The sequence below is a fragment of the Capra hircus genome, chromosome 29, assembly GCF_001704415.2.
Source record: "Capra hircus breed San Clemente chromosome 29, ASM170441v1, whole genome shotgun sequence".
In the NCBI taxonomy this organism is placed as follows: domain Eukaryota; kingdom Metazoa; phylum Chordata; class Mammalia; order Artiodactyla; family Bovidae; genus Capra; species Capra hircus.
This window is the reverse complement of record NC_030836.1, coordinates 36,684,273-36,710,732: the sequence shown is the minus strand read 5'-3', so window position 1 is coordinate 36,710,732 and position 26,460 is coordinate 36,684,273. Positions and strand designations below refer to the sequence as shown.

The window sequence follows — 26,460 nt, the reverse complement described above, 5'->3', positions numbered from 1 at the left end:
GTTGGGCTGTGTTTTACTGTCAGGAAGTTTCCAGAATGGACTACTTGTTAGATGACCTATTTTTTTTTTTTTTTTTTTTGGCTATCATATTGACTGAAGCTGAATGCTATTGATCTGAGTTCCATCCAGCCATCTGAGTTCTGTCATTCTGTTGACTGATGTGGTCTCTGGAGGAATCTGAGGTTTTCTCTCCTTAGTGTCCATGTGAGAAGGGCTTGAGTTACAAACATCAGAATGGGCTGAGTGTAGGAACTCAGACATGGTAATAAGAATCATGACCCTTTATTGAACCTGGCCTGTGAACAGGGCATTAGTTTTCCCTGGGACCAGCTCATTTGTCCTTGTAAAACTCCTGTGTTACAGATGAGATGGAGGTCTAGGGGGATGAAGTAAGCTGCCTCTGCCCCTCCTTACTGCTTCTCCCAAAGACCACTCCAGCTTTCCCATGTGCTCTGTGAGAACCATGCACCATTTACTGTGCAGAGCCCACCCTCCCTCACTCCCTCTGTGCCCTGCAGGTGAGGCATCCCAGTTGGAGGACGGGGGATAAGGCAGGTGGTGGAGAGGATGGTAGGGATCAACAGGAGTGAGGGGTCAGGGCTGGGGTTTTCCAACTACCTTCCTGGAAGGTGCCTTGGGGACCCCCGTGATGTCAATGGGAAGACTGAGCTGGGAGAGTGGGGCTCTTCCCTTACCCCTTCGCCCAGAGCATGGCCTCTGTGATGTGTCCTGAGTGCTGGGGGGTTGATAACGTTTTGGAAAACATCAGGAGTGGGCTCAGGAGGCACATGGGGAAAGAGGATGGAGGTGCAGGTCCGGACAGCATGTCAGGCTATGCTTAGACTCCTCCCAGCCAAGGTGTTGGGGAGATGAACAGAAGAGGGAAGGGGAAAGCAAATAGGTGGTGAGCTTCAGGGAAGGTTGGATGGAGTTAGAAGCAGTGTTTAAAAAACATTAATCCTTAGGTGCCTGGCAATTTGGAGGTAGGAAGTCCCATTTTGGAATTTGTGGAAGGGTAGCGATGGATGCACCTGAAAGACATTTGAACAGTGCCTAGATCAGGCCTGGTGGTGGACCTCAGAGGTGAAGGCACTGGCCTGGAGGGCAGAAGTGAGGATGGAAGGCTCCTGGAAGTGCAGGTCGGGAGGGGAATCGAGTTTGGGGAGGAAAAGGGTGATAAGGGTGCCTTCCTGCACTTGGGGCACAGTAAATGGCTCATCATCCCTGGGTCTTCTCACTTGGAACCTGTCTCTGGGGAAAGAGGATCAGATGGAGTTATTCGGGGACCTGAGGAGCATCCAGTCATGTAAATATTAATGTACTGATGATAATGATCTCCAAAAGCCTTATCCTGAGAGACCACATCCCCCATAGATGTGTGGGTCCCCTAATGTGTGTGGACCTTTGTTCAGATTGGTCTGGAGTCTGTTTCAGAAAGCCATATCCTTTGCTGCCTTCTGGAACCTGTTCTTTCAGAGTTCTCCCACATGGGCCTAGCTGGGAGCCTAGCAGGGTTGTCAGGCAGCACTTTACAACAGTTCAGTTCAGTTCAGTTCAGTTCAGTTCAGTCGCTCAGTCGTGTCCGACTCTTTGCGACCCCATGAATTGCAGCACGCCAGGTCCCTGTCCATCACCAACTCCCAGAGTTCACTCAAACTCACGTCCATTGAGTCAGTGTTGCCATCCAGCCATCTCATCCTCTGTCGTCCCCTTTTCCTCCTGCCCCCAATCCCTCCCAGCATTAAAGTCTTCTCCAACGAGTCAGCTCTTTGCATGAGGAGGCCAAAGTACTGGAGTTTCAGCTTTAGCATCATTCCCTCCAAAGAACACCCAGGACGGATCTCCTTTAGAATGGACTGGTTGGATCTCCTTATAGTCCAAGGTACTCTCAAGAGTCTTCTCCAAAACCACAGTTTAAAAGCATCAATTCTTCTGCGCTCAGCTTTCTTCACAGTCCAACTCTCACATCCATACGTGACCACTGGAAAAACCATAGCCTTGACTAAACGGACCTTTGTTGGCAAAGTAATGTCTCTGCTTTTTCAATATGTTATCTAGGTTGGTCATAACTTTCCTTCCAAGGAGTAAGTGTCTTTTAATTTCATGGCTGCAATCACCATCTGCAGTGATTTTGGAGCCCCCCAAAATAAAGTCTGACACTGTTTCCACTGTTTCCCCATCTTTTGAAAAAGTGTGAGAGTATATGAGTTAATGCTACCTAGCGCTGGCTTGGTGGTTTTCCTAGCACCTCCAGAAGTTTTCATGTTTATTTCTTGCTAAACTCTTATAACCACCCCATGAAGTTGGTAGAGTTACTCCCATGTTCCCAGTAAGAAACAGAATTAGAAGGCTGAATAATTTGCCCAAGGTCACATAACTAGTAAAAGGTCAAGTTGTTGTGTTAGTTGCTCAGCATGTCTGAGTCGTTGCAACCCCACGCCCTGTATCCTGCCAGGCTCCTCTACCAGTCCATGGAATTCTCCAGACAAGAATACTGGAGGAGGTAGCCATTCCAGTCTTCTCCAGAGTATCTTCCCAACCCAGGGATCAAACCTGGGTCTCCTGCCTTGCAGGTAGATTCTTTACTGTCTAAAGCCCAGTAAAAGGTCAACCTGGGATTTAAATCCAGAATATTGGACTCTCAAGCCTTGAACTCTTTCCACTGCCTTTCACACTGTTTTAACTATTTAGCACTGAGAAGTATGGAGGGATCTCCGACCCCAATCCCAACTCCAGAAATTCCTTAGAAAGAAAGGAAACAAAAGAAGTCTTCCTTCTGGAAGACCTCTGGTACATACCACCTTTTCAGATTGTCACGGCAGGTCAGTTCGACAGTGTTTTGGGGCAAGTGAGAAGTGCATGATGGGTGGTTTGCTTTTGTCAAGTCCTGTGGGAAGTTAGGTGACCGAATGTCTGCCTACTTGATTTAACAGTTGAAATCGTCCTGGGAAAAGAAAACTTAATCAGGTCAGAACATATTTCCTCATTAAGCAGCAGGCTTAGAAAGGTTTCTAAGGCAGCCACAGGTGTTTTTGTCACAAGGGGAGAAATGGGGCCATTTTCAAATGACATGCGGAGATTGAACTATGCAGGTTGCCCTGGTAACAGCTTCTTGTGCTGCCCTAGGGAGATGTGAAAAAGTGGCAAGAAAAGCCAAGGCTTTTACAACTCTCCTTGCAGTGTGATTTCAGGCTTGAAGTAGTTGGCAAGGAAAGGTTGGCTGGTAAGGGTGAGGAGGGGAGTAATCAGAGCCAGTGCTTTAGCTCCTGGTGGAGCCAGGAAAACAGAAGCACTGGCTCAGTCAGAGTTATGGGTTATGGTTCAGAAATAGCAGTTATTTCCTTAACTCAGTATTGAACCCTGGAGAGTCAGGAGTCACCTCAAATCATCGGAGTGTCCCCTAGGAGGCAGAATAATTAATATTTATTCTGGACTCAGGGCTGCTTGCTCATGCCAGGCACACATGCAGCCGCCAAGGTGGGATTATCATCATGCTGCCCATTTTACAGATGAGGAAACTGAGGTTAAGGGACGTGTTTGAGGTCACACAGCTAAGGAGCTGAGGAGCCAAAGCCCAAACCTAGGACCTCAGTCCCCAGATTCTGTTTCTGTTCTGCACCCAGCAGGAAGAGACCTAGCACTAATTGTTTATGCAGAAGCAAGGGGTGAGGGGCACCGCCAGCCATCTCTAGGGCTGCACACCTTACTCTGATCTGAGCACCCTCCTGCTTAGAAAATGCTGAGTTGTGCTTTCAGATTTAACTCCCTGTCCCCCACCCTCTCCTCCGCCCAGCGAGTTTATCCTTGCACAGGATCTAATATCAGTTGAAAGTATTTGTTGTTGAGCTGAACAGTCCCAGGATAGGTCCTCACTGAACGGAAGCCATCAATACCTTGCTGTTTTCCCGCTTGAGGTCAGATCTGGAGGGCTGCCCCGAGCTGAGGCCTGGCAGGAGTCCCACCAGGACATTCTGCAGCCACCGTCTCGGGGAGTAGTGACCAAGGGCAGCACTCTGGCCTCCATCCACCGGGGGTTGTGTAGTCACTTCGGGGCCTCATTATCTTCCACTCGATCGTGTTTCCCGTGTTCAAGGTACGTGAGCTCGATTTCATTAAGATAGAGAGTAGTGGAAAAAAGATGAGGGCAAGACTGCAAGCACCAGAACCAGTGGCCGGAGAGCTCGTGACCCCTCCCCATGCTGTGAGGTTTGGCACGGCCAGGGTCGCACCTGGGAACTGCCTCCTTGTCTCTGGCTGGAGCTGCTCCAGCTTGGTCAGCCCCTACACCAAGGCAGAAGCTGGGCTCCAGGACACCTGAGAAGTGTCCGTCTCCTCACCCCTCTCACACATGCCTTCTTTCTGCAGACTCTGTCCTCCCCGCACGTATTTCTCATGGAGGGTACGGTGTTGATGTCAGGTGGCAAACCACAGCGCACCCCGCAGTCGTTACTACTTTGAACTGGTTACTGAAATGTAAAAATGGGGAGACGTCACAGAGTGTGGGTTTCTAGCCTCCCTTGGAGACCAGGCAGGTCTGGTCATGCTGGGCCCGCCCTCCAGGAGGTGCCCGAGCTGGGATGCAGCTTTCAGGGGAGATGGTCTCTGACACACCTGCCTGGCTTGTGTAAGCATCTGGGTTTGTGAGCTATGTGGGGGTGAAAGCTGAGAGGAGAAAAAAGAAAGACAGGAAGGAAGGAAAGGAAAAGAAAAGAGGAAGTTTCTCAGTTCATGAGCAATCGGTGATACATTGTCTCTTCTCAGTGAAGAGGACACAGATCAGCCCCTGTTCCTTTACCCCCTTGGTCCGTCTGACCTCTACCTCAGTCCCAGTCTGATCTCCTAAGGATGGGAGGTAGCGCCCCCCACAGAGCTGTTGTCTCTGTGCCTGTGGACGCTCTGTGAGTGGCTCCCATGGCGGCCTTGCTGACGCCTGCCCCTGACCCTCTGACTCCTGTTCCAACACCAATCTCCTCTATAGGGAGGCCTCCTGGGCTCCCAGCACCCCCATCCTCAGAGCTGACCCCCTACCAACTCCTCACTCCACTCTCACCTGTGTTCACTCTGCTTCCTGATGAAATGTTTCTTTTTAAAAAACCGAACGGAGTTGCTAGAGAGCATCAATTTTAACGTAAGTCTGTGTCTGGTTCGTAATCAGAAGTCAGTAAACATTTATTCCCCTCCCTCTGCTCCCACTTACCCTTCCTGCTTTCATCTGGAGCCCTGCTCTGTCCTTGCCTTGTAGTAACTGTTCCTTAAGTGTTCATTCAGTGAAGCAGGAATAAATGAATGAAGGCTGAAGATAGAAGAAGCCCCGCCTTCATCGCCCTGTGTTCCGTGTGACTTGCCCACCAGCCAACTCCCTGTCGCTGGCTGTTTTTCTTAGCATTCCCTGCACTGCAGCCTCTGCCGGGCCCTGGGGATACATTGGCTTACGAGAACTCTCCTTGCCATCAAGGGGCTTGCCTCTCCTCACCTTGCCTCTTCTCTCTTGGCCCTTCCCATGGGCAGTCTGCAGGCACTGCCCAAGAAGTGCCCCGCCTCCTTCTGGGCACCGTGGTAAGTGGGAGGGGGTCCGGTTCAGGGCCACAGTGCCGAGGGGTGAGGTCACTGGAGTTGTTAGGCCTCCAGAAGCAAAAGCATATGGACTATGTATCCCCAAGAGCTTCTCCGTAACCCTTCCCCCACCCCATTCTCTACTTGATGGCTTCCCTGGGTTGTGGCCACTTTGAGAAGCACTGGTCTGGATTCCTTTGCCACTTTGGATGATCTGGAGGCAGAACACTGACTTTGGGGGTACCTGCTTTGTGGGCCTGGGCAGAATACTGTCTGTTCTCCACCCCCATCCCCAACCTCTTCTACAAATTATGAGAAATGCTTGTTACTCTCAGCCTCTGTGGGTGTCTTGGGATCAGGCAGTGTCTGTGGACTTCTGAAGCAAAAGCATCAGAAATTAACTTGCAGGGGTGGGCGATGCCTCAGTAAATCTTGTAAGATGGAACTTGCCCACTCCTCAGGTCAGCGGGCATCTTTGTGAGCCACCTCTACCCGGGAGGCAGGGCCCGGGGAGGGCCAAGGTGATCGGCGGCTTGTCCTGGGCTTGTAATCTCTGCAGCTCAGATAATGCTATAGCTAAACGCTACCCTCATCTCTCCCGTATGTCATTTGTGAAGTCAGAATACCAGGATAGGACGGGACTCTGGCCTGCAGTAACAGTTTGTAGGAACTTGGGCAATACAGCCGTTTCCGGGACCTTGTGCAGTACCCTGTTTGTCTCTGGCTTTCATCTCTGGAATAGGGGTAATCATGCCCTGAGTTCACTTTACTTACTAGACAGTTTATATAAATTAATGGGAGAGTTCGCAGAGGGCTTTGATTTCAGAAGAAGGGAGCCATGGAACCATTAGGGTCCCTTTGACAAGGAAGGAAGATTGAGTGGGACACATTTGGCCATGGGATCCTGAGCAGACCTCTTCCAGAGGAGATGGGGACCTGCGGCTCTTAACACGGGCCAGCAGTGCCTTGTGGGGCAGTGTGAGCAGAGACAACTGGGTGGGCAGAGCCTTGTGCAAGGAGCAGCCAGCCAGGTCAGGGCTTCTAGGTCTGGCGTCCCCTCTGTTGTCTCCAAAGGGCTTCCCTGGTGGCTCATTCTGTAAAGAATCCACCTGCAGTACAGGAGACCCGGGTTCGATCCCTGGATCGGGAAGATACCCTAAAGGAGGAAATGGCTACCCACTCCAGTATTCTTGCCTGGAGAATTCCATGGACAGAGAAGCCTGATGGGCTACAGTGCATCAGGTAGCAAAGTTACATGCCATTCTACCTCAGTTTCACCACCTGTGAAATGGGCATGATAGAATTGAGAGGGATGTTGAGTTAGAAAACCAGAGAAGGTGGATTAAGAAGAAAAGCACTGTAGCCCGCATCCCACTGTGGCCAAGTACATTTCACCTGAAAACTTGCTACATGAAAGAGATCTACTTCTGGTAGTATCAAGAACATCAGAATTGCAGGCTGACCTCGAGGGTTCATTCTCATGACCTGCATGAAATGGAGCTGTTTCATGCCTGAAGTTCTTGAGGCATTTCAAACATGCATGCTTTGAAGTCTGCAAAGAAAGGGAATCGACACAAGAGAGGCTTTGTATGACCATGGGACTGAGATGGTCATTCTCCTGTCTTTGAGAGTAGCCATTTCCCTATCCTGAGTATTCTTTGGAAGGACTGTTGCTGAAACTCCACCTGATGTGAAGAACTGACTCATAGGAAAAGACCCTGATATGCTGGGAAGGATTGAAGGCAAAAGGAGAAGGCGATGGCAGAGGCTGAGATGGTTGAATAGCATCACCGACTCAGTGGACTTGAATTTGAGCAAACTCCAGGAGGTAGTGGAAGACAGAGGAGCTTGGCATGCTGCAGTCCATGGGGTCGAAAAGAGTCGGACACGACTTAGCAACTGAACAATAGCAACAACAACAAATCTTTCCCAATCAGGGAATGGCAGAGTCATCACAAGAGGGTGGATGAATGCCAGGTTGAGCACATGCCAGCATCTTCCGCACACAGAACGGAATCCTTTTCCCCAGCCAGAGGACCTGATCCAGGGAAAGACAGTTTAATTAGGAGAGCTGTATGTTTCAATTCCTTGCCCACTTTGGGAGTGAGTTCTCACTGCCTAAAAGACATGTGATTGTCCAGGTCACCAGTTAGATAGATGTGTCAGGGGTTTTGCCACAGGAGTTTAAAGCCATCAAACAGAGCCAAGTATGGGACTTCAGACAGCAGAGAAAGGTCCTCGTTTGGACGGCGGTTGGAGGGGGAGGCGGCTCCGGGGTCCCTGTGTAGTGGCAGAGGCGGACCCCTGGGGTGCTCACTTGCTGTTTTTTTCCCTAAATTGGCCACCATTGTTTGTTTTTTTTTTCTTTTTAGTTTTATATGCTTTTTATTTTTAAAAAAATTTAATTGGAGGATAATTGCTTTACCATATTGTGTTGGTTTCTGCCATACATCAACATGAATCAGCCATAGATATTCATACATCAAGATGAATAACCCCTCCCTCTTGAACCTCCCTCCTATTTCCCACCTGACCTCATCCCATCCCTCTAGGTCATCACAGACCACCTGATTTGAGCTCCCTGCGTCATACAGCAAATTCCCACTGGCTGTTTTACATGTGGTAATTTGTATGTTTTCATGCTTCTCTCTCAGTTCGTCCCACCCTCTCCTTCCCTCCACTGTATCCACAAATCTGTTCTCTATGTCTGCATCTCCATTGCTACCCTGCTAGTAGGTTCCATCTTTCTAGATTTCATATATATCCATTAATATATGATACTGGTTTTTCTGGCTTACTGCACTCTGTAACATGCTCTAGGTTCATCCACCTCATTAGGACTGACTCAAATGTGTTCTTTTATATGACTGAGTAATATTCTGTTATATATCTGTACCATAATTTCTTTATCCATCCATCTGTCAGTGGCTGTCTAGGTTGCTTGCATGTCCTAGCTGTTGTAAATGGTGCTGCAACAAACATTGGGGTACATACGTCTCTTTCAGTTACGGTTTTCTCAGGGTATATGCCCAGTATGAGAAGCCTGGTAAGCTGCAGTCCATGGGGTCACTAAGTTGGGCACGACTGAGCGACTTCACTTTCACTTTTCACTTTCATGCACTGGAGAAGGCAATGGCAACCCACTCCAGTGTTCTTGCCTGGAGGATCCTGGGGACAGAGGAGCCTGGTGGGCTGCCGTCTCTGGGGTCGCACAGAGTCGGACACGACTGAAGCGACTTAGCAGCAGCAGCAGCAGCAGCATGGGCTTCCAGGTGGCGCTAGTGTAAAGAACCTGCCTGCCAGTGCGGGAGACAGAACAGGCGCGAGTTCGATTCCTGGGTTGGGAAGATCCCCTGGAGGAGGAGATGGCTGCTGTATTCTCGCCTAGAGAATCCCATGGACAGAGGAGCCTGGTGGACTACGCTCCATAGGGTCACAAAGAGTCCAATATCACTGAAGTGACTTAGCACAGCACAGCATGGTAATTCTATTCCTAGGATTTTTTTTTCTTTATTTAACACAGGAAAGTCTCCTTTCTTGCTCAATATCTGCAGTGACTTATTACCAAACTTTGACAACAAATTACATACTTGCTGCTGTCCCCTTTCCTAGCGGAAGCAGCAGCCTCATACAGGTTTTAGCAACATCAGGCCCCCTTTGTGTGACCCTGGACTTTCAAGCCCAGTGGGGAGACTTGGCCGCTTTGCTGTCACAGACTCATCCACAATCACCCACATACACTACAGATTCACAAAGGATGGACGTGCACAGCTGATGCACAGAGGCGTCCGTACTACCCTTTGGGCAGCCCCAGTAGACAAAGAGATGAGAATGTTGTGAAATAACTGAAAAGTTTTAGAAAGATTTTGTGTTAGTGACTTTCCTCTAATCAAAACATTTCCCTTTCAGGGAGAAGGATAGCGGAGGGAAAGTGGCTGGTGAAGGCCAGCCCATCAGGGAAGCCAGGCCTCTCAGGGGGCTGCAGGGGAGGTCCAGCGTCAGCACCTCTTGCTCATGATGAGCCCCCAGGACCCCCTCAGCCCCCCAGCCCCCAATACCCGGCCTGCATGCAGGGTGACTCTCCTGGCCTGCTTGAAGCCTGGCGGCATGACGGGCGTCCCCGTCGTATGGATCTGCCTGCGGAGGCCGCAGCAGTGGGGGGTCTTCTCCAGACCGTACACCCACGTTCTGCTGGTTGGTCTGGACACTGCAGTGGCCTCACTCGGTGATGCTCGATGTCACGGGGCTGCACACCCAGAGTTAAATCCCGAAGGCAAAGAGCCCTGTTCTCACACGCCAGACCCCCTTCCATGCCTGCATGAGCCAGGCCGTCAGCACCCGGAGGGCAGTGTGTGTGGAGGCCTGGTAGACCCTCAGCAGAAACAGCGCAGGGAGATAGAGCCCCCTGAAAACGTCCTTAAAATCAGTCGTTTATGCTAAGTGAAGGAAGTTAAGGCAGGCAAAGCCAGATGCTCTGTGATTTCACCTGTATGTAGAATCTAAAAAACAAATGAACAAGCATAGCCTAACAGAAACAGAGTCACAGATACAGAGAACAAACAGAGGCAGGGGTGCAGCGGGGTGAGGGAGAACCAAGACGTGCAGACTTGCAGCTGCAAAATAAGTGAGCCACGCGGGTCAGGTGTGCAGCATGGGGAGTACAGCCAGTAACTGGCATCTTTGTAGGGCGACTGAGCGTAACCAGACTTGTCCTGGTGGTCATTTTGAAATGTATGGAAGCAAATCACTGTGTTGTATACTAGGAACTAACAAGGTTGTAGGTCAGTCACACTTCGAAACAAACAAACATACAAATAAACTCATAGAAAAAGCGATCAGGGTTATGGTTACTAGAGATGGGGGTGGGGAGTAGGGGAGGGGAATTGGAGAAGGACCATCAAAAGGTAGAAACGTCCATTATAGGGTAGATAGTCGATAGGGATGATAAAGAGATCATGATGAATATAACAGTTTATAAATTTTACTTATAAAAATGCAATTTATAGAGACAACGTAAGTGTAATTAACACCATATGTTACATTTGAAAGTCGTTAAGAAGGAAAGTCCTGAGAGTTCTCATCACACACACAAAAGTTTTTTCCTATTTCTTTAATTTTGTTACCTGTAGGAAATGATGGATGTTCCCCAAAATTATGGTCATCATCTCATGATGTGAGTCAACTCATTATGTTCTATACCTTAAACTTACACAGTGCTATATGTGAGTTATAGCTCAGTAAAACTGGAAAGAAGGGAAGGAAGGGAGGGAGGAAGAAACAAAGAATGAATGAATCGTGGAGACGCTGAAGTTCTGGGTCTAGGGAACTTGGGACTCTGGCTTTCAGCAGGGACCCCCGGCGAAGCCGCTGCAGATGGTGAGGAGAGTCCTGGACTGGTTCCAGCACTGCCCCCTCCGGACCTGGTGACCCTGGACACCTCTCTGAGCCTCGTCTCTGAGGTTGGATAATAGCGAGACTCACTGCGAATGAGGTTATGGGCGTCCTGGTGACAACAGACTTACGTAGTGCTGCAGTGTGCCTGGCACTGCTGTTTCACAGCTGGAGAAACTGGGCACAGCGAGATTAAATAACACACCTAGTAAGTGGCAGAAATGAGCTTCAAACCTAGGCAGTCTGGCTCCTGAGTTTATGCACCTAACATCTAAGGCCAGTGGTTCCCAAAGTGTGTTCCGGGGGATCTCTGAGAACCCTGTCAGGCTGTCCATGAGGTCAGAGTGGTTTTTGTAACCTAGGGCATTATTTTCCTTTTTCCTTTCTTTCTTGAATGAGTACACAGGGAAGTTTTCAGAGGGTTCACGACACAACAGCCTTCTGATGGCAAGTGTGTGTATGCTTTTGTGTTCTTGTGTTTTAAGAATCCCTCACTTTTAATTTTGATGTTTATCAATAGCTAAGATCCACGTAAATGAGAACTCTTTGAGGTCTCCATAGTGTTAGGAGTGACAGGTGTCCTGAGACCGAAAAGTGTGCCATCAGCTCTTGAGGCTGTGCCGCCTTGAATGTGGTCTCACCGTGCCTGGCTGGGGCCACCTCCCTTGGTAAGTGGTCGGGGGAGAGTGGGGGCCCATCCCGGGGAGCGGGTGCATGGTGAGCATGTCTGGACCTGCTGGGGCCCCCTCAGGTGGCACTGTGGAAACTGCACTGTTTGTCTGCAGCCAGTCAGCTGCCTACACTGCAGCGTCCATCCTCAGTCTGGGGGTGTCTCTGTGCCCAGCCCTAACTTTGGAAAGGAGCAGACACCCTCGTGTGGCAGGTCCCTCCCCTGGTGGGTGGAGCCAGGCCAGCTGCCACTGAGGCCCAGCAAGTCTGGGCTATGTTGGAGGCTTTAGTAACCACTAAGTAACTTCTGCAGCATTGGAGCCTTCTGTCAGCATTTGTTTTAGGCCAGGCCTCACACTGAGCCAACCCTTTGCCTGTGTTGACCATTGCACTGACCCATTTTACAGATGAAGAACCCGAGGCCAAGGGTGAATTCACTGAGCCACTTCCCACAGTGGCAAGTGGCAGGGACTGGGACTCAGACGAGGTCAGTCTGACGGAGCCCAGGCCCCTGACGTTCCAGGTCTGCAGAATGTTGCTCCATTCCCCTTGTTCATCTCGCTCATGGCACACTCACTGGCTTCGCAGAGTAATAAGTGCGGGGTGGGGGAGGCCTCCCCAGTGGTCTTCCCTAGTGGCTCAGTGGTAAGGAATCCGCCTGCCAAAGCAGGAGACATGGGAGATGTGGATTCAATCCCTGGGTCAGGAATATCCCCTAGAGAAAGAAATGGCAACCAACTCCAGTATTCTTCCCTGGGAAATCCCATGGACAGAAGAACCTGGCAGACTGCAGTGCATGGGGTCACGAAAGAATCGGACACGACTTAGTGACTACAACAACAAGGGGGGCCTCCCCAGTTCTGCTTCTTCCCCAGACCCTTACTGTCTACCTTTAGACCAAGCTTGTCGGGAGTCTCACAGTGAGGTGTAGACAGAGTGCAGAATTCTGACTCTGCCCCTTGTAACCTTTCTGATCCCCACCCACCAGTGAGATAGTTGCCCCCACCTCGCAGGAGCAGGAGAGGTGGTGCGTTGTAAAACTCGCACCACAGTGCCCAGTCCCTAGTGGCCTCCATTGCACACGACCAGCAGTGAGCCGTTGTCTTTCTCAGAATCTGGCCTCGGACCAGTTGCACCCGCATCTCCGGGAGATTTCTCGGCCCCACTCTGGCCTACGATGCAGGGCTCTGAGGGTGCAGCTGTGGCTCCTGCGTTCATAGTGAGCGTCCGCCCTGGGGGTTCAGGTGCTCAGCAAAGCTTGGCATCCTTGTCATAGAGGTTGGGGGCAACATTCAGCCCTCAGTAGGTAACAGAAAGTGGGGGTAGCCTATAGAGGTCTGTGGGTCAGGTGACCATTTAATTGGTTATCTAAACCAGGACACTTCGGAGCATGAATGGGGGGCACCTTTAATAGCTACACTGGAGCATGAAGGCTGAACCTGGGCCTTCCTGGCAGAGGTGTCACATGGTCTCCGTTGATGGGTTTCTCCTTTGTCTTTCTGCTGCCCTGGAGATGCCTTCCCCTCCTAGTCCAGATGAGGAAGCAAGCCTGGAGGTCACCTCTAGACACACAGGCCCCGTAACCCTGGGCCTGGACTCCGCGGCACCCCCTCAGCCCAGTCATCATTCCCGCCGAGCCATAGTGCAGAGGGGCGATGGGGGACTCCAGGTTCCTGTAGCATCAGGATCCTAGGAAAACTGTCAGAGCCTTTGTAGTGAAAAATCCAGGCTATAAAACACGTGTCTGAAAATGATAACAGACAATGCTGTCAGCAGAAGGGAAGTGAGCCCTGAGTGTGTGCTTCCTCTTTTCCCTGGAGCTCTGTCCTCCTGGGGCCTGGCTGTGACCTCGTGTCATACAGTCATCGATCCACATCCCCCTCGGCAGAGTGACAGGGAGAGGGCTGCAGAAACCAGCTCTTCCATCGAAGCATGCGTCCTGTTTGGGTCGGTCGATTTCCTTTCCTTCTGGTCCCCACAGGGGCCAGTTTGGTGGCGATTTCTGGTTCTTGTCTGATGAGGACATGCATGTGACAGTTCGTTTTTGTGGCACATGAGGGTTCGTTTTGTGGCACGTGGAGCTGCAGAGAATGCTTGTGGCAAACCCAAGGTGGTTGGTGTGCTAAACATGACAGGCAGGGAGGTGCCCAAAGCCAGCAAGACATTTCTGTTCAGACAGAAATAGATACCTCCTAGGGTGTGTGCTGGCATCAGGGCTTGCAGGCGGCCTTGGGCCAAGTTTAGTGTCCGTCCCTGGCTGTCCACCTCCCTCCTCCTGCCTTTCCTGTCTGCTTCTTGGGGAGCTTCATCTAACACCTCCAGGAATCGTGGTTTTGCCTCTGGCTGTCTGGTTCCTCTGCATATCCTGCGGTTCATGGGGTGAAGGAGCAGCTTCTTGGTCTCCCTGGGAACAGGATGGGCAGGGTAGCCAGACTGTGCCCTCCCTGGACCTCCCTGTGGACTGGCAGCATTTCTCGGAAACTCCAGTTGGTCTTTAACAGATGATGAACATGGGCTCGGGGGTCCCTTCCACCTGAGCCGCCCCTTTCTCACTTCAGTGTCCTTCTGTGATCCCAGGAAAGATGGAAACGCTAAAAGACAAGACCCTGGAGGAGCTGAAGGAGATGCAGAATAACCCGGAGGCCATCGACCGACTGGCCCAGGACTCCCCGGAGGTAGGGGAGGCTGTCATGGGGGCAGAGATGGCGGATGGGACTGGGCCCTCCTCAGGGATGCTGGCTTGTTGGGAGTTTGGGCCAGGTCTCTTTCCCTTTTCTGTGGCCTTCACCCTGATTTAGGCCCAGCCAGAGGAGCCCCTGGGTCTCAGTCCGGTTCCTGGGCCCTCTGGGAGTCCTAGGGAGGGAGGAAGGGCAGAGCCAGGGAGTCCAGGGCCCCCAGCCCACTCTGGCTCCCGGTGTCTTCAGGGACCCACATGCCCCTGGAGCCCCTACCCTGTTGCTCCAGCCTGGGTTTGGAGGCATTTCTAAAAGCACTGGGTCTGTCGTGTAGCCGCCTTTCACCTACAACCCTGTTTGGCCTGCATCTGTAGGAGAGCCGTTCTGGGACTGGGATTAGGCTCATCTCCTGTTTAATCCCTTTCAATCATAACAGACACCTAATCACCTACAGCTCCTAGTCACCATCCTCACGGGAATAAGCCACCTTCTGAAAGTACAGAGCTTTACATTTTATAAAGGGCACTCCCTGCCCTTCCCATCGCCTTGACCCTGTGACTCCCCTGCAAGGTCAAAGAGGTCAGTTGACCAGATGTGGCTGCAGAGCTGGCTGTGCCCCCGGCCACGCCTCGAGTGGCCGCAGTCCGCACGCCACCGCCTCCTGCCCCTGATGGTCAGGAGACACGAGCACATTTCGGCGAGGTCATTGATCGGCCTTTGGCGTGTGCTTCTGTCTTTGCTGATGAACCGTGCCGTTTGTCTCTTCTGTATATTCACAGTGTCTGACCCCAGAAAAGGGAAGCCTAGCCATCCAACTTCTCCTACTTCTGCTTCTGCAGACCTCTTCCCTCTGCTTGAGGGCCTCTGCAGCCAGACCTGGTCCTGGCTCCTTCCTTGCCGGTGCTCCGGCTGCCTCACTGCCCCTCTCCCTGAAAGAGCAGTCTTCGCCAGGGCTGGAGGGCACGGGGTGCGGGGCAGGGTGTGAGGGGAGGCCCTGGGCCCAGATGTGGTGCGTCCTACCACCCAAAGCGAGGCTGGTCTTGGTTAAACTCCAAGGCTGCCTCCTAGAGAGAGTGAGGCTGTGAACTCAGCCAGGGCCCAGCTCCAAGCTAACTCGATGCCGGCCTTCATCCCGTCTTCACATGTTAAACACCAAGTGCTTTTCCAGTCTGCCGCGAGCACAGTGTGACGGGAACGCCAAGGCCTGTTCTCAAGGGCACAGAACTTCGTAGAAACAGGCCAAATTACATAATTAGAATTCATTGACCTCCAAGCTGGGCAGGCCCATGGGAGGTGAGGCGAAGCACAGAATCATGGAAAATGTCAGCAGAAACCACCTCGTAGGCAAAAGGCAAGTTGAGTTTGTGACATGCAGCTGTGCCTGTCTAATTGATTTGAATTCTCAGAAGGGAAGAACAGTCACAGGATCGCGGGGAAGTGAAGAATGAGATCTGTAGACGCATGAGACCCCGTGGACAGGGTTCCTCCCGTGGGCTGTGAGACGTGAACGTCGCTGTGGGATTCGAGGAGGAACAGGAGCTCACTGAGTTTGGGCTGTGGACGTTGCTTGGAGAAGAGAGCAGGGGACCGCTCTCCCTGTGGAACTGTGTGTGTTCTGGGGTCTTCTGGGTGGGGTGCTTGAACTGTCTTATTGACCTCTTATAATGAGGGTCAAGGGCTTCATTATGAACTCCTGATGGAGAAAGATTTTGGGGGAGGCACTGGGGAGAGGGGCCAGAAACAGGTAGGACCAGGTTTAGGGGAAAGTGTCCGGCATAGATTTACTGGCTAAAACCCAGGGAAAAGGCAGTGGTGATATAAAGAGGACACGTCCACTGGCGATCTGGGACCCCTTAAGGGGCAGCTGAGCAGGGTACTTCAGGCACCGCTCTGGGTCTGCCACGTAAGAGAAGGAAAGGTTTCACGGCTGATGAAAATGCGATTGGAACCCCACAGTGCAGGCGTCCTGAGTCAGAGACCTTGCTGAGCCGCTCCAGAGGGTGTTTGTGACAGCCAGGTGAGGAGGCAGACCTGGGAAGCCGTGGCCCGGCCCCACAATTTCTGGTAGCCTGGAGCTCGAAGGGCAGGCTCCCAGCCCACCCCAGAGCACAGGGCTCCAGACCCTCCGAAGCCCCCTCCTCTAGGACGCCCATGGCTTCCTGCATCTGCTCGGGGTCGAGCCAGTCAGGCAGGGCTCGCCGCCTGCGCACCATGGTGGAGAAGCTGCTCAGTGGTTCCTGGTGGAAGCCGGTCTTGCCGAGCTGCGCCCTGAGCCAAGCTGGGGGGCGCTGGTGCCCCTGGTGACATGCTGGCGTGTACTCCCCGCTCCCGCAGGGGTGTGGGTCTGTTTCTCCGCCCTCCTCTCCCTGATAAATGGATGGGGCTTCAGGTCAGAGCGGGTCTGGGAAGGGTTTCTGAGGCTGCCGCCTCACGGGCTGGCGACCAGGAAGGACCTCGCTGAGGGGAAGAGCGCCACTCAGCCTGGGGACGTGGTCTCAGCCAGACTTGTGCAGGGGCTCACCTGAGGACTCCCCTCCAGTTCTCCAGGGGCCCCACTGTGAGCTCATCTGCATAGCTTCTCTGCAGGACACAGGGCAGGTCTATCTGGAATCAGGTCTCAGGCTGGCCCTGGCTTTCCCACTCCTCAGACTAACTTTATTTGGGGGCCTCCTTGTGTGTCCAGCCTGTGTTCTGGCCTTATGTTTGTGCACCTCAGAGGAGGTCTCTTACCCCTGAATCCTGGGGATGAGTGGTTCTTTTTGTCCCTTCCTTCCTAGGAAGCCTCTGACTCTCCCTGCCCCCTCCCTGGAGCTCCACACAGCCCACGGCAGGCTCCTCCAGCTCATCACACATCCCTCAGTGCCAGCTCCCCACGTGCCTCTGCCACAGAGGCTGTTGGGTTAAGGTTTCGTGAGGCATCTGGGTCAGAGTGCTTTGCTCAGAGTTTGAACCCAGGTCCATCTGACTCTGGGCTTCCCAGGGGGCACTAGTGGTAAAGAATCCGCCTGCCAATACAGGAGACTTAAGAGACATAGGTTCGATTCCTGGGTTGGGAACATCCCCTAGAGAACGGCATGGCAACCCACTCCAGTATTCTGGCCTGGAGAATCCCATGGACAGAGGAGCCTGGCCAGCTACAGTCCACAGTGTCACAGAGTGGGACGAGACTGAAGCGACTTAGTATGCACTTAACATGCCGTCTGACTCTAACTGGGAGCTGAGTGTTGCCTGGCTTCCCCTCAGTAAGCAACAGGTCCCAGGAGCCCCTGGCCCAGCCTGCCAAGAGCTGAGTGGCAGGTCTCATGGTCAGGTGTCCTGCCCTGTAGGTCCAGGATCTGCAGCTGGAGCGGGAAATGGCGCTGGCCACCAACCGCAGCCTGGCCGAACAGAACCTGGAGTTCCAGGGTCCACTGGAGATCAGCCGCTCGAACCTCTCAGATAAGTACCAGGAGCTCCGGAAGCTGGTGGAACGGTGCCAGGAGCAGAAGGCGAAGCTGGGTAGGTGACCAGCCCTGGGAATGTGCACCAGGGGTGCCTCTCTTCACTCAGGGTCCCTGTTCCCCAGGGGGCTAGGGGAGCTGCTGGAATCTCCTGGAAAAACAGATTCCCTCTCCCTCCCCAGGACAGGAAGGGGCCAGCAGTTACTGCAGGTTACTACATCCCCAGCCTGGCTAAGTGCTTTAGCAGCCATCTAAGGGTCGGTCCTGTCATTATCCTCATCGTAGATGAGAGGAGTGAGACTCAGAGATACGCGGGAGCTTGGCCAGGGCTCCGCGGCTACATAGAGGTGGAGTTGGGATTTGAATCTGCAGAGCCTGGTCTGGGCTTTCTGTGTCCCAGCCTGCTGTCTGAGGAGGTGAGGGGCGTCTGGTCCTCAAGGTGGAGGACTTGATGCTCAGACAGAGGAAGTAACCCCCTGGGCAGATTAGGCTGGGTGGGCTTTCCCGGCCAGCATGGGGAGCCAGGGAGCCAGGGTCTGTTCACTGAGCTCCTGTCAGCTCAGGAAGCCGACCAGAGGGAACCGACAGAAGGGAGTTCTGCTGAGACCCCAGGGCAGAGGCAGGGCCCCTGGCACATGGGACTCTCCAGGACCCTTGCCGAAACCTCGGCCTCTATCACAGCATCAAGAGGCACTTTTGAAATGTCAACCTTTCTGCCCTCCCTTCCAGAGAAGTTCTCCTCAGCACTGCAGCTAGGGACCTTGTTGGACCTTCTGCAGATCGAAAGCATGAAGATTGAAGAAGAGTCCGAGGTGAGACAGCTGTTGACACCCGGTCTTCCTTGCAGAGTCGGCCCCTGGAGCAGATGAACACTGACCGGGTGAACACTGGCTCCAAGGTCACTAGCACAGCCCACCCAGGGGCTGTGGGGCCTGGCAGCGCCTTCCACCCAGAGCTGGTCTGCACACAGAGAGTGAAGAGAGGCCAGAGGGCAGCAGAAGAGACCAGGCAGCTCCAGGAGAGGGGAGAAGCCAGGGGTCCCGCTCCTCGGGAGCAGGAGCTCTTGTCCTGAGTACCCACATCTGCAGGGAGCAGGACCCAGGCTCTAGTAGATGGCAGAGGTGAATGGTCCCTCCACCTGTAGTCCCCATGGAGGCCCTTTTGGATGCAGGGAACAGGAACCCAGTCTCACTAGTTGAAGTGGAAATGGACGATGGATGGCACGGCTGTGGGGCAGCTGCAGGCCTGGGGGTGGGGGAGGGCAATAAACAGGTACCCTGGAGGGCTGAAGCCAGGCCACCAACCCCTCCCCTCTCCTGGCAGCTCTCTCTTGCTTCCCTCTGGGCCCATCTTCACTCTCTATAGGCAGACTGGCTCTCTCACATCTCTCTGCCCTCTGCCAGGCCCCTCAGCCCCTGGCTGGGCTGGGTTATTCTAGTGACCAGGGAGCCAGTGTTCATCTGGTCAGTCGACACCCAATTTAGCATCTGGCATGAGCCTGGCATGATGCCGGGGTGGGGAACAGCGGTGGCCGTGACAGGTGGTCCCCACCCTCCGGGAGCTGACATCTTGGTGGGGGAGACAGGATAAATTAAACACGTGCTTGTGTAATAATATATCACCAGTGAGAAGAGCCGTAGAGAGAAATTCCCAAAGCGGAGGACAAAGAAGGCAGCTCCCGCCTGGCTGGGGTGGGGGTGGGGCTGCAGCTGACCTCTGACCCAGCGGTATTCAGGTGGCCTCCATCCTGGCAGACCCGATGCCACTGGAGCTTGTGTCTTCCAGGCCATGGCTGAGAAGTTCCTGGAGGGCGAGGTGCCCCTGGACACGTTCCTGGAGAATTTCTCCTCCATGAGAACACTGTCCCATCTGCGCCGGGTTCGCGTGGAGAAGCTCCAGGATGTGATGAGAAAGCCCAGGGCCTCCCTGGAGCCGGCCGGGGATGCCCCTCCTCCACGCCCGCCCCCCCCACTGCGCCCTGGCCCGCAGGCGACGCCCCCGCCAGCCGAAGACACTCAGCCACAGCCGCCGCCGCAGCCCTCAGTGGTCCCTCCCTACCCTTTGCCCTACAGCCCCTCTCCAGGCATGTCCGTGGGCCCCACCGCCCACGGAGCGCTCCCGCCGGCCCCTTTCCCTGTGGTGCCCCAGCCCTCCTTTTCCTACAGTGGGCCTTTGGGGCCCCCATACCCCGCAGCCCAGCCGGGAGCCAGGGCCCCTTCGGGCTACTCCTGGTCCCCGCAGAGGAGCACGCCGCCCCGGCTGGGCTATCCCGTGGCCCCCACTGGTGCCTCTGGACCCGGGTACCCCATGGTGGGGAGCCGGGCCCCCAGTCCTGGTTATCCTCAGCAGCCCCCCTACCTCTCAACAGGAGGAAAACCTCCGTACCCCACACAGCCCCAGCCCTCAGGCCCCCTCCAGCCCCCCTATCCCCCCGGGCCCGCTCCTCCTTATGGGTTCCCCCCACCTCAGGGTCCCACCTGGCCTGGCTATTAGGCACAGTCCTGGCCCTCAGCCCTTCCCTACTCCCACCTGTACCACAGCCTTCAGCCCACCCCTTGCTGAGATTCGAGGCTAAATTAAGTGGAGTTGGCTCCACGTGGACTTGGGTCACCCAGGAGCCTGAGGGGACCCAGCTGGGAGTGCACAGGTCTGGAAAGGCTGACCAGGCACTGTGACTGGCTTGGCCACACCAGGCGGTTCCAGGGCCTGTGGGCCTCCCAGGGGAAGGGAGCACCTGGCTTCCGTGGCAGGTGATAGCTTTCCTGGTGCTCACCAGGCAGGGAGTTCAGTCCTCCCCGTGGGTGCCCGCGCCTGTGGACATCTCCTTGTGACTGCACGGACTCACAGATGCCTGAACCCAGTGCAGAGTTATCTCAGCGAGGGTCTGGCCGGCCCCTGCTCACTCCCTCCCTCTTCTCTGGGATTTAGCAAGTGCAACCACGGTGTCCACTCCAAAAGAGGCAGCTCTCTGTGTCTCTTGGTGAGTTCAAGGATGGCCCATCACACACTCCATGGCAGAGTTGGATCAGGGGGAGAGAACAGAGGTAGGCAAAACAATGAGTGATTTTCACGTCGATGTCAGGTCAGCTTGTCCTGTGTGCTGCCGTTTGAACAACAGCAGCAGTGCCCGTGCAGGGAGCAGGCCGAGGACCGTAGAGGCGGATCCTAGACCTTGCTGGCTCTGGTTGGAGAATCCAGGGACTGCCTTGGACCCTCTGGCTGCAGGAGAGCGGGCAGTTCTTGTCCAGGAGACCGTGGTCACATCAGGGGCTCATTTAGAAGGCTGGGTTGCCTCCCCAGCCACCTCCCTGTCTGGATCTCCCTGCTTCTGGTTGACTTCTGTGGCTCAACCCCATCCTGTCCACTCCTTTAGTGCCTTGAATCTCATCCACGGCAGCCCCCTCCCTTCCTTTGACTCTCTCCTGTAACTCTTCATGACCCCCTAAAGCCCTCCTAAGACAGACATCAAAAGATGCCCTAACAGTTACTTCTCCTGTGGTGCTTTGTAAAACACCATCCCTATGTCGGAGTCATTTCTTTGCATCTCTCTTATCTTCAGAATGTAAAGGGCAGGGACAATGACTCTGAGCCACACACAGGCCCCACCACGCTGGGGGCTTCCAGCACCCAGTTCAGTAATAAAAATGACAATAGAACAAAGGGGGTTGTGATGAATGAAGCATTACCTTGGTGGTTACCAGATGTGAACCAGGTCTCAAGGGCAGACTCTGGAGCTGCTATCTGTTAGGAAGTCATATGTGCCTTGACTTGTCCATTACCCTAGTACCCAGCACCTGGTGGGCCTGGGGTGCTGGGGGCCAAAGAGGAAACTCAACCTTCTGGTGCCTGCCCCTCCCGCCCCGGCCTGCGTGCCATCAGGGGGTGCGTGCGATGAGATGCTCAGTCAGCCCTGTCGGTCCCTGACCAGTCGTGCTTGCTTCTCATAAGTTATTTATACAGAGAAATCACTAATGGACTCTACTGGTTCGAATACGTCTGTACTGGATGAGCGATTGCTGGTATGTTTGTATAATTAATTGCCATAATAAACTTTGATGAGTTACGGCTCTTCTGTCCATGAAGCTGCAGTGAATTTGAGAAATGGCTGCCTGTGTGGGACATGGATTTTGTCAACTGAAAGGAAAACGTAAGACTTGTGGATTTCAGTTTTACTTGGAGATCTTACGGCAGGTTATAGCCTGAGGAACAAACCCTCAGTACCTCTAAAAAGATGCTCCAGAGCGGTAGGGGGAGAAGCCAGTGTATATATTTTGACTAGGGAATAGGTGCTAGCAAGCACCTCTAGGTGTCACCCTGCGGTTGTTCTCCGTTGTGCTCTTTCATGTGTCTCCGTTTCTCCCGTTGGCAGTCTAAAACCACTGTGGGCATGCAGATCCCTGGATGGCCAGTCTTCATGTGAGGGTCCCTGGACTAGGTAGTTTTTAAAAGTAACACGTGGATTTCCCTGCGGGGCTGCTGGATATCATGAGGATTCACCTTTCACCAGTTCTTTTCATTTCTCAGTTGCCTGAGAAAATCATGAATAGCTGGTGAGAGCTGTGTCCCTTATCTTTGGAGCTTAAAGGCCTTGTATGGTATCTTCACTTTTGTCCTGACAAACCCCATTAAACTGCCAATTTTGTGAAAGATGTCAGACCAACTGCCTACCTAATCACCCTGTCCAAACCTCAGTGTCTCTCAACTGGACAATTTTCCCAGTATCTTTCAGCTGAGCCCTTTCTTTGTATCTTTCAACTGAGAAATCAGGTACCTTTTTATCTGCTACCAAATTGAACTCAGGATTGTCAGACAAGATGAGAGCTCTGAGGCTCAGAAGAGAGTCACCCAGTATTCTGGACTAGTGAGAAGGCAGACAGGCTCAAGGGGCCCTTGTTGGTACCAGGGCTCCAGATCCTTGGAGAATATCAGGTGAAGGAGACAAGTCTGCTGTGGGTCCCTTTGTGGTCACCCAAACTGTCAACTGGAAGAAAAATGCACAGTGTAAAAGCTGTGGGTTTGTTTTATTGAGGGACCCTACTATAGAACTGTTAATCGGGAAACAGCCTCTCAGTAGCTCAGAGAAGCCAGTATAGAAACTGTTTTGGCAGTCAGGCACATATCTTGGTTAAAAAGAAAAAATGGGACTGTTAGTTGTGATGATCAGATAGCTCAGTTAATGATTTTAGTGTTTTCTACGCACAAAAAGTGAAAGTCGCTCAGTCGTGTCCGACTTTTTGCAACCTCATGGACTGTACCGTCCATGGAATTCTCCAGGCCAGAATACTGAGGTGGGTGTAGCCTTTCCTTTCTCCAGGAGATCTTGCCAACTCAGGAATCAAACCCAGGTCTCCTGCATTGCAGGGGGATTCTTTTTTAATTTATTTAATTGGAGGCTAGTTACTTTACAATATTGTAGTGGTTTTGTCATACATTGACATGAATCACCCATGGGTGTACATGTTCCCCATCCTGAACCCCCCTCCCACCTCCCTCCCCATCCCATCCCTCTGGGTCATCCCAGTGCACCAGCCCTGAGCACCCTGTCTCATGCATCGAACCTGGACTGGCGATCTGTTTCACATATGATAATATGCATGTTTCAATGCTATTCTCTCAAATCATCCCACCCTCGCCTTCTCCCACAGAGTCCAAAAGACTGTTCTATACATCTGTGTCTCTTTTGCTGTCTCACATAGAGGGTTATCGTTACCATCTTTCTAAATTCCATATATATGTGTTAGTATACTGTATTGGTGTTTTTGTTTCTGGCTTACTTCACTCTGTATAATAGGCTCCAGTTTCATCTACCTCATTAGAACTGATTCAAACGTATTCTTTTTAATGGCTGCGTAATATTCCATTGTGTATATGTACCACAGCTTTCTTATCCATTCTTCTGCTGATGGACATCTTGCAGGGGGATTCTTTACCAGCTGAGCCACCAGGGAAGCCCAAGAATACTGGAGTGGGTAGCCTTTCCCTTCTCCAGCAGAATCTTCTTGACCCAGGAATCAAACTGGGGTCTTCTGCATTGCAGGCAGATTCTTTACCAACTGAGCTAAGGTGCAAGATGGGTTCATTAAAAATTTTTCTGGGACTTCCCTGGTGGCCCAGTGGTTAACAGTCTGCCTGCCAATGCTGGGGACACAGGTTAGATCCCCGGTCCAGGAATTAAGATCCCACATGCCTCAGGGCAACTAAGCCCACTTACCGCAACTACCTAGCCCTCACACGCTGGAGTCCGAGCTACACAAGAGAGGCCACTGCAGTGAGAAGCATGGATACTGCAACTAACGAGGAGCCCCCGCTCGCCAGAAACAGAGAAAGCCTGCACCAGCGATGAAGAGCCCGTGTGCCACAACGAAGACCCAGTGCGGCCAAAAATGAAAGGACAAACAAAGCTATGATTTGAAAAGAAAAGATCCTCAGCCTGTTTTTCCAAAGTATGGAGTACCTTATCCTGTTTTTCATCCTGAATGCCTTTCAGGGCGCACTGGCTAATGACTTAATCCACGTAGAACTGGGCAGTGTTCTTTGTTTTGCTATTTCTTCCACAGCCTTCAGGGTCATGCTCTGCTGAAAGGCCTGTTTGATTCACGTTCACAGAGCCCCATCTTTCTGCATATCGTCGCCTCTATTCCTTCACCCCCGGGGGCGGGGCTTGGCTTTTACATTATTTCCCTTTCCGGCTTTTGCTCTCTGGCTTTCCATCTGAAGCATTTTCAGATGGAACCGGCTCGCTTGCGGTGACCTGTGTGCAGAGCTTGGGCGGTGCAAGGCCACAGATGCCCACTAGGTGGCGCGCGAGTCTCATCGGCGCCCAGGAGGGGCCCCATTACTGCCACCTGCTGGGCTGACCAGGACAGTCAGCCTGCCCGCCTGTCCAGGATCTCCAGAGGGGTCCGAGTCTTCGCATTCCATTTCTAAACGGAGACCGAGGGGCAGCAGGCTGCTAAACTGGCTGTGGAGCCAAGCTGTCTTCTGCCACCACCCAGCCTGCCTCCCTCTCCAGCTACCCCTGAGCTCAGCCTGGTCATCGTGAGCCCTGGAAAGGCATCTTCTGCCATTCAGCCGGAAGAGCAGCTTTGGTGGAGTCAGGAGACCAGGCTTCTGAGGGACCCTTGAATCGTCCCTTCTGCTTTTCCTTCCTTGCAAGGTGTCCTCATCAGGACAGGCTGCCTGTGAGTGATGCCCAGAGATGCTGAGAATCACCAGTCTTGAGTGCTCAATAGGGCCTCACCTTGTATTAACCTTGGCTGTGCATTATCTCAGGGGTACCTCTCAGCAGCCCTTTGGCCCCCAAGTTTAAACAGAGGGAGGAGACTGCAGGGTGGGTGGTTCAGTGACCAAGTCACTCACCTGGGGGCGTCAGGATGAGACTTGCACCCAGCTCTGATCTGGCTGCTGAGATACCTTTGTGATTCCAGAAGTCATCAGGCCTCCTCGAGACACCACAGTCCTGAGAAAAGCTTGGGGAACCTAAGCTGCGAATCCGCATACGCTCCTGTCAGAGTGTTACGGTCCCTTCGCCCCTCCCGAACTCTGACCTTGCCTTGCAAGTGTGTTGGGGGCTGGGGATGTCAGAGCACCAGGGAGAGCTAGGAGACCCCTGAGCTGTGTAGGAAGCTGAGAATCTCACAGGGTGGTGGGAGGCACAATCAAGTCAGAGCTTTGGGTTGCTCCCAAAGTGGTAGCCAGGGGCACCCAGGGACTAGAGAGAGGAAGCACCACTTTCTAAGTGGCTTGATGGAGAGTGAGGCTGGTCACTTGGGGCTGGCTGCCCCCGCTGCTCTTCACTCTGGCTCTCAGGCCCTCCCCCCGCGTCCACCCCCGCCCTGCATCCGCCACATGAAATCACTGGGTGTCCTCTGCCAGACCGCAGTGGGCCTCTCACTGTGTGTGGGCTGCTCGGGGGCCAGAACCTAAGTGTCAAGTTCAGAGCCTCACAGAGATTTCTCGCTCGGTGAAAAGGACGATTAGCTCTGTTAGCTGCCATGAGGCCATCTGAAATGTCCTTTTAGGGTAGTCCCATTCAGCACTCCCAGACCCTAGAGGCATGACAGGTTTGGAGCTAGGTTTGGTTCTTGGTTATCAGAGTGAGCTTTTTTATAGGGTCCCCAGAGTCATGGCAGCCCACTCCAGTACTCTTGCCTGGAAATTCCCATGGACGGAGGAGCCTGGTGGGCTGCAGTCTACGGGGTCGCGAAGAGTCGGACAGGACTGAGCAACTTCCTTTTCACTTTTCACTTTCATGCATTGGAGAAGGAAATGGCAACCCACTCCAGTGTTCTTGCCTGGAGCATCCCAGGGACGGGGGAGCCTAGTGGGCTGCCGTCTATGGGGTCACACAGAGCCGGACACGACTGAAGTGACTTAGCAGTAGCAGTAGCAGTGTCCTAGACATAACATGAGGAGAATGTGCTAGGAGAATGAGGAGAATCTGGTTGCCCATGAGAGTCAGGTGGATGACATGCTTCAGGGGAGTGGGCCGGGTAGGGGGTTACACAGGTGGATGCCACCCTCTGGCTGACGTAGAGGGGTGAAGGATAGGGAGTGGGGCTGCAGTGTGGACCCAGGGTGGGCCCAGGTCGCAGCGGAGCATCCTCCAAGTCTGAGGGAGATCCCCTGAGCTTCTCATCACAGGAGCAGCACTGACCAGCAGCCTGTGGGCTGTGTCTGCCCACCACGGCTGGAAGCGGACAGAGGCACCTCCGAGGTTCGGGTAGCTCCCA

The 26,460-nt window shown here is 53.2% G+C and overlaps 1 protein-coding gene across 1 annotated transcript in view; it reads left to right on the top strand.

Annotated features, from left to right (window-relative positions):
* The window catches only part of VPS37C (VPS37C, ESCRT-I subunit), a 29,757-nt gene extending 7,949 nt beyond the window's left edge, over positions 1 to 21,808 (top strand). The window contains exons 2-5 of the mRNA XM_018043441.1: positions 14,191 to 14,288; positions 17,615 to 17,786; positions 18,458 to 18,540; positions 19,514 to 21,808. Of these exons, the coding sequence (XP_017898930.1) occupies positions 14,196 to 14,288; positions 17,615 to 17,786; positions 18,458 to 18,540; positions 19,514 to 20,221 (1,056 nt within the window). The 5' untranslated portion in view covers positions 14,191 to 14,195 and the 3' untranslated portion in view covers positions 20,222 to 21,808. The remainder of the gene's footprint in view (positions 1 to 14,190; positions 14,289 to 17,614; positions 17,787 to 18,457; positions 18,541 to 19,513) is intronic.